General features: G+C 38.5%; 1 protein-coding gene across 1 annotated transcript; it reads left to right on the forward strand.

The window, feature by feature from the left end:
- Window positions 1-6,022: 6,022 nt before the first annotated feature.
- On the forward strand, window positions 6,023-8,083 carry LOC106602780 (cell adhesion molecule CEACAM1-like). The gene is made up of 5 exons (XM_045717634.2): window positions 6,023-6,333; window positions 6,695-6,997; window positions 7,285-7,386; window positions 7,498-7,553; window positions 7,812-8,083. Exons 1-5 carry the CDS (start codon window positions 6,051-6,053, stop codon window positions 7,941-7,943), a joined length of 876 nt encoding a protein of 291 aa, XP_045573590.2. The 5' UTR covers window positions 6,023-6,050; the 3' UTR covers window positions 7,944-8,083.
- The last annotated feature ends 470 nt before the right edge of the window (window positions 8,084-8,553 follow it).

Raw genomic sequence — 8,553 nt, forward strand, 5'->3', positions numbered from 1 at the left:
TTTGAAACTGCACTGTTGGTTAGGGGCTCGTAAGTAAGCATTTCACTGTAAGGTCTACACCTGTTCTATTCGGCACATGTGACTAATACAATTTTATTTTATTTGATAGCAGCAAGATTGTGAAGAACCAACACCATTGTAAATAGAACCCATATTTATGTTTGTACTTCAACTATTTGCACATCGTTACAACATTAGATATAGCAATACTGTGACATTTTAAATGTCTCTATTCCTTTCTAACTTTTGGGAATGTAATGTTTACTGTTTATTTTTATTGTTTGTATCACTTTTGATTATTATCTACTTCACTTGCTTTGGCAATGTAAACATGTGTTTCTCATGCCAATAAAGCCCTTTGAATTTAATTTAATTCACAAAAAATACAAGAAGGGACACTCCCCACTTTCTCTAACATGTTTTCCTGATAGAGAGAGAGACAGTGCACACAATGTGTGAAAGAGATTAAGAGGAATAGAGAGACTGGGCACACAATGCGTGTGAGAGAGTGAGAGAGTGTGTGAGTGAGTGAGAGAGCGACAGAGAGACATGGCAAAAATGTATCTTTGAATTACACTTAATCTGAACACCCTATTGAAAAGAAAAATGATACGATCCGTTCTCTGGATATTACTCTTTCTCGAAAGTGGTAAGTCTGCCTTGTCAAACTGAGAGTCAATTACAAAAGTAGGCTACTATCATGTTACATGACTCTTGTGTAATTGATGTGAATGTGCTATATTATTGCAAGTGTTGTGGCAGATGCTGCAGAAAAAAAATGCTGTTATAATTTCATTATCGCTTTTTGGTCATGTCGTTATTGTAAAAGAGAAAATGTGTTCTCGATGACTTACCGGTTAAATCAGGGCTGCCAACTTTTGAAGAATGTTTGGAGTGAGATTTGCTATGTGAATTTCATTGCCCCCTGGTACAGACGAAAATTGTACTGTTTTAAAGCAAATTTCTTCCAATTCTATGTATTTTGACATGACTTAGGCGCATGACCAGGGTAAAAAAAAACACATCAGTTGTATTCAGAATGATTTGAACATGAAATGAACACTCAAAATTCGACAAGGTTGTTACTTTGAGATTTTTGGGGGATGTAATGTGAAGTACATTTTTAATATTCATGGTTGATGGCAGTGGGGAACCAAATCATAGATTGCAGTCTCCTTATCCATAGACTGCTCTTCAAGGTAATGACACAAAAGTGCTGGATGTTTGAAAATGTTCTTGTTATAACAATTAATTTCTCAAAATCATCCAACCTTCAAGAAAAATCTAATGAATATCAATATTCAGGTGGTTTATGTTTACTAGTTGAACATCCTTGACGTCATCTTACTCTACATCGACAAAATATAATGTGTTTATGAGTCACCGTACTATCTCTGCTTAGCATGTGCACAATACTAAAATGTTTAAAATTATATTGATTCCTGGAGCATTTAATAGCCAATGCTTTTTTATTATATTTTTTTTATTTAACCTTTATTTAACTAGGCAAGTCAGAACAAATTCTTATTTACAATGATGGCACACAAAAAGGCAAAAGCCCTCCTGCGGGGAAGTGGACGGGGGCTGGGATTAAAAAATGTATATAAACAAATAGAACCTAACACATCACGGCATGAGAGACACCACAACACTACATAAAGAGATACCTAAGAAACCAATCACATATCACTGTGAAATATACAGGATACGAACATTCCATTCCAGTTAAACATTTTTTATATATGGCAGTTTGCCCCCCCAAAAAAATAATGTAAATTTCTGAGAACAGTAATATTTTACAGACACATGAAGGTACCCATAACCAATCATTTCTTATAAAAAAAATGGTGGATATAGTGTTTTGTCCCTGAGTAAAGTAGCCATAGTTCTTGTTCCCAGTCAACATTCAAAATGGAAAGTTTCGTCATGTCTGTTCAACTTACCCAGAACATCTAGCTTTACATCTGCAACAGTCCGATTATGACAGACACACTCATATGGGCCCTTGTCATTGTACACAGCAGAGATGATTGTGAGAGAGAGGTCTTTGTTGATTTTCACCTTCTTATTTGTATGACTTATTCAAAACTGTCCATGAACGGCTGCAAAAATACATATCTTATATCATTTGTTTTCAAAGAAAAAAGTAGGCATATCAGATTTCAAATATGTGATTACAGTGGAAAAATTGGGAGGAAGTGAAATAATCAAATAAGTGTGGGGAATAACAGTAGTGTTCTTGCTGACAAGTCAAGCACAGTAATTACCCTATATTTTAGCCCATTGTTAAGAATGAGAATTGTTCCACTGATCAGACAAAAAGTAAATAAACAATCAAATCGCTTGAAGACAAGATTACATAAATCTGCCCCTACACCCTAACCAAATTATTTTTCTATTTACTGTCCCCCCTCTAGACTAAAACGTACACTGTAGGTAGGTCTGTCTGCTGCCTTTACGTTGTCACAGCCTAAATGACAATCACCAAAGGAGGGGACTAGTGTGGATTAAATCAACTTTTGTACATGCTGTCAAAATACTGCATTGTATATTGTACATAAAACAGTGGTACCATGCTACTCTTTTTTAGAGTTCTATAAACTCAGGAGAGATAGTTCTCTCTCCATTCAGCTCCACTCTAACCTTGAGGGGAGTTTATTTTTCCATCCAATCCTCTTGATTCCTTAGATAACTAGACTAATCATATGCTTCAATGTGTGGCGGTTCACAGTGCTGTGGCAAGACAGGACGACGATAGAGGTTCAGATCGTGATGCACCCTTGGTCATGTGCAGTGGTGCTCTATGTTATTCTTGTACTAACTAGCTTTAGTAAATGTGAAGCTCCAGTTCACTTCAATGTATTCAGAGTCTTTCTTATTATATCCATTAGTAATAAGAGCTAAGACACTACAGACAGTATGTACTAAAGTCGATTTAATCCACACTTGCGTTAGTCCGCTCTTTTGCTGATTGGCTTTTTGGCTGTGACAATGAAAAGGCAGCAGACAGACAGACATACACTACAATAGGTTTTAGCAGGGAAGTTTGGTAGGGTGACCTGATTTGTAACTATGAAAATAATTTTGCAAACAGATTGTGAACCCAAAAGTGTAAGTTTTATTCTAGAGGGGGGTGTCACGGGTACTTAGGGCAGGAGGAAGGAGTAGAGTCAAATGCAGGAGATATCGTCCAGTAGCTCGAAGTTTATTCACACCCAAACACTAGGTGATCAAAAGGCACTGGGAGTGCACAATACCCAAAAGGGAAACAGGTAATCCACAAAGGGAAAATCACGCACGGGGCGCAGCCCGGCGAGAAAATAAATCCTCCAATATAAAAACGATAGAGAAGACACGGCCACAGCGTAAACCCGCTGACAAACAAACAATCCCGCACAACACACAACCCCAAAGGAACAAACTAAATACCCCCCCCCACTAATGACAGAAATGACAACAGGTGCGGACCTAGACAGACAAAACACAGTGAACACAGAAACACAGATCGGCGGCAGCTAGTAGACCGGCGACGACGACCGCCGAGCGCCGCCCGGCCGAGGAAGGGCACCATTTTCTGTGGATACTGTGACAGGGGGACAATAACTAGACAAATAATTTGGTTAGGGCGTAGGGGCAGATTTGTGTCACCTAGTCTTCAGGAGATTTAATTAGCTATTTACTTTATTGAGTCTGATCAGTGGAACATTTCTCATTCTTAACAATGGGCTAAAATATATATATAGGCTAATTACTGTGCTTGTGAGCAAGAACACTACTGTTATTCCCCACACTTATTTGATTATTCCACTTCTTCACAATTTTGTCAGTGTAATCACATATTTGAAATCTGATATGCCTACTTGTGTCTTTGAAAATGACTTATATGAGGCTATGTCTTTTTGCAGCCATTCATGGACAGTTTTGAATAATTCAAATAAGCATAGGATATTAAATGCTCCAGGAATCAAATATAATTTTTACATTTTAGTATTGTGCACATGCTAGGCAGAGATAGTACGGTGACTCATAAACACATTATATTTTGTCTATGTAAGATGATGTCAAGGATCGCAACTAGTAAACATAAAACACCTGAATATTGATATTAATTTCATTTCTCTTGAAAGTTGGGTGATTTTGAGAAATTAATTGTTATAACAAGAACATTTTCAAACACCCAGCACTTGGGAAACAGATCGGGGGGGGAGAGGGGGGGGGGGGGGGGGGCTCTTGGAGAGCAAACAGGATTCTTCCAGCCCTATTTTAAATAGTTCACCCAAATTAGAAAATATACAATGTTTGTGTCCTTACCTTGAAAGCAGTCTATGGACAAGCAGACTGCAATCTATTATTTGGTCACCCACTGCCATCAACCAATAATATTTCCTGTGCAGAGCCTTGGTGTAGTGCGTAACACTCCTCGGCATGTGTCACATACAACTTTCCAACTGAGAACAGAGATCAATCCCTGCATCCAACCTTCCCACTGTTTCTAGCATTTGCCTCTCTCCCCATTTCATTACTGTCTGAATAAAGTGTCAAACCACCTAACAAATATTAGCATACTTTACATTTCATCCCCCAAAATTCTCAAAGTAACAATTTTGATTTAATGTTAAAAGCATCCTGATGTCGTGTCTTTGGGGTACCATTAAACTGAAGACATGTTTATCAATTAACTTCCTGTAATTATTATCACGCGATTAAACTGATTAATCGTTTAATTGTAATTAACTAGGAGATCGGGGCACCAAGGAGAATATTCAGATTACAAAGTTATAATTTTCCTAATATAACTTTCCTATATTATAATATAGGCCGATTATCTTCTGGTTTAAATGGTGTATTTTACCTCGCGTTCAGTCTCATTCCAAACGTCGTAAATTGTTGTATCTGCACGAACCCAGTCTTTACTAAAATCATCCATACATCAATTGTCTTAAAATCATTTATTTACTACACTAAGTAATTAACAGAAAACATGGGGGGCGTGCCGATGGCTGAGTTAGAATTGGTACAGAAATCCAATTCCATCACATTAACATCAGTACATAGCATCTCAATGTATTACAAATAGCTTTATCCTTATTAATACATTTTATACAACCATTATGATGCAAGTCTCATCGCTGAGGCTATTATATAAACAGTTTTATGGTAATATGGCTATATTGTCTCTTCTGAGTATCACAAAATTGTACCAAGTGGACCAGTTCGTATCGATTCTTCACCAATCTTCCATACCTTCTCCAGAACACACATGTCGCTCGGTTCTCCAATTCTATGAGTTGGAAGAATTTCCTTTGTCTCTCTATGAAACATGTGGTAGGAGATTATCCTCTTAGAGTTTTTACAACCCTTTCACACAGGGCCTGGGTTGGGTGGAAGGTAGGTTGGGGGATGGTACAAAGGGGAGGGGGTCAACTGTCCTTCCTGTACCCAAAGAGGCCAATGTCATGACACTGAATACACCTAATATTGCACCATGATCTTAGACCTAATTCATGTCAAAATACGTAGGATTGCAGTAAATTTGCTTTAAAACAGTAAAATCTCCCGGGGGGGGGACCCACAGTCCCCCGTCTAGGGATTGTACTGGGGGCAATGAAATTCACATAGCAAACATCACTCCACGCTTTTTTCAAAAGTTGGCAGTCCTGTATGAGGTGTGCCGTGAATGTGTAAGAAAAGGGTGAAATGCGTGTGTCTCATGGCCAATGCTTGGGAGTTGGCAGCTCTGGGTTAAATAAAGGTAAAATAGTCTTATTTAGTGTTCACAAGTTAGACATGTGAACTAGGCTGCACCTAGTAGTCATAACTACAACTCAATGGATTATAAAATAATATTAATAATAATACAAAGACAATAAAACAAAAATGTACGTTGGTCACTGCATGCAGTCTATCATGTGCTTGGCTTGGATCCGGGATCACCTACAGGATTTAGTCCTGTTAATGTCTTGTATTGATGTAGCTACTGCCCTTAGACTATGTTTTCTTTCTTCCTTTCAGATCTGATTGATGCTGTAAATGTGACGGGAAAAGAGGGAATGAAAGTAACTTTACCGACTGGACTTACTGAACTACCTAGTGGCATAGTTATATCATGGTCTTTCACTTTGAGTCATTCAGATTCATTTGATAACATAGCTCTGCTGAATGCTGGTGTGATTAAAACGGACTACAGTAGGAAGTTCAAAGACAGACTGAAGCTGGATACTCAGACTGGATCTCTCACCATCACAAACCTCACCATCAACGACTCTGGACATTATAAAATAGTTATCATCAATACAGGGACTACATCGAAGATTGCAAATCTAACTGTCTATGGTGTGTGTATGGCTTAATTTTTTACTTCCCTTTTTTCCATTCTCCCATTTACTCTGTTACCTATCTCCCAGAGTTGTTTTAAATTAAGATCAAGAAAGACCTTTGTATTTAGTTACTTGTTTTTAAACTATAACATGTACCATGGCTGGTCTCAAAAATCCCAAGCAATTCACAACATTTACACTGTAAACTTTACTGTGAGTCTGCCGCCTGAGTCTGCCACATATTTGAAAAAGAAATAGCCCACTTCTTCATATATGTTTACATCTCATTTATGACATCTTATTTCTTACTTTACACACACTTTATTTTAAATCTCTGTTTGTCATTGAGTCACTGCTTAATCATTCTGCTATCCCAGCCTCAGTGTCTGCTCCTCACATCAGTCACTCAGTGGACAGTCCATTTGAAAAAGTGAGCTGTTCATTGGTGTGCACTGTGAAGTACGGGAGAGAGGTGATCTTGTCCTGGTACAGAGGAGAAGAGATATTCAACCAGACCAGCAGCCCTGATCTTCTCGCCAATCTCTCTCTCCCTCTGGAGTTAAACAAAAGAAATGTTGACACCTACAGCTGTGAGGCTTCCAACCCTGCTGACTCAAAACCAACTCCACTCAACATTGAAATTCTCTGCCCTCAATTGTCCACACGCTCTGCCCTCACAGGTATGTCAACACTGCATATAGTATTGTTTTTCTGTTTTGTGGATCAGTGAGGGACCGTAGTGACAGACCAGTAAATAACAGGCTCTGTTTATAACGACCTCACCAGAGATTTCATTGGACAGAGCCGACTCCCAGACAGTGTCTGCTCTTTGTTTCCTCACTAACAACTTATTTTGTAGCATAGTAAGGGGAAAAATAACCTATTTTATTTTTAATAGTAAAACCTGAAGGCAGTTTTTACAAAATCCCTCAACATGCATATTATCATATTGTATTTATTTTAACAGAGTCTGGTCCCAATCCTGTCGCAATCGTACTGGTCACATTGTTAGCAGTTGGGATAATACGTGGTGGTATATTCTGGGCAATTAAAATAAGAAAATGTGGAGGTAAGTACAATCAGTGTTACAGTTCACATCATACAGAGCACCCTGAAGGCAACAAACACAGAACATAAGTAATCGTGTAATATTGTGCCTTTTCCCTTTATTTCAATGCAGCCGGCAAGCAAAGAGAAGAAGACCAACATTATGCTGAAGTGAAATTTCATACATTGGTAAGGTCTATGTGTATGGATGTGTGTATGTACTGTCTATATATGTGCATGCATATTATGCTACTTGGTTTTCTATGCAACTTCTGTATCTGTGAACACACACACACATACACATTTAGGATGGAAGTGGTCACTTGTTGTTGGCTTGTATAACATACCAGCCAATGTGAAAATACAGAATACACAAGAACAAGCACAATATGCAAATCTCATTGAATTGCAGGCTTCTGTTTCTATTTGTTTGTGCTGGCATTACAGGTTGGGTATATACTGGTATCTGTCACCGGAGGAGTCTGTTCACCAGAAGAGTCTGTTTTATACTCAGATGTCAGAATCTTACCTTCTGTTCAGACAGGACTAGATTCAATCACTCCTCTCTCAAAGCTGTGACCTTGGCGTGGTTAAGAGGCTTGTGTGTCTCAATGACCCTGAGAGCTACGCCGGAGGGGGCTTGGGCCCCTGGTAGGTTTAGCCATTCCGGATTGGTCTCCGGTGAGGGACCAGACCAATAACAGCATTGGTCCTACATGTTTCACGTTAGCATGGTGCTATAGGTAGGCAACCATACCACTATGTCAATGTTACATGCTGTGTGTATGTCTTTACTGTCATTTTAAATGTGTATTTTTCATAGTGCTGTACCTTACTTTGCAAGAAATGTGTTTGATAAAAATGCAATATTATTGTTGTTATTTGGTCAGAACATTTTGTCTGAAAACCGGGATTAGTAGCATGTAAACAAGCAAATGATTTAAATCATGGCACCACATCCACTCCCTGAAACGCTTTTACCATTTATTTTCAAAATGATTGTAACCGACTGCCCAAACCTGCTGATCTCATGGGCATGTTTAAACTTGTGGTTGAATGTTTTCATGTAGGTTTGTCCTGCCTTTATCTTCCCTCTAGAGTCTCTGTTATGTTCTCCACTATTTACCAAACTACTGTCATGACTGTCCTGTGAGGATCCAAATAGGTCAGATTAGCTTGGAAATGGATG

This window comes from Salmo salar, chromosome 04 (assembly GCF_965601325.2).
Source record: "Salmo salar chromosome 04, fSalSal1, whole genome shotgun sequence".
NCBI classification, from domain to species: domain Eukaryota; kingdom Metazoa; phylum Chordata; class Actinopteri; order Salmoniformes; family Salmonidae; genus Salmo; species Salmo salar.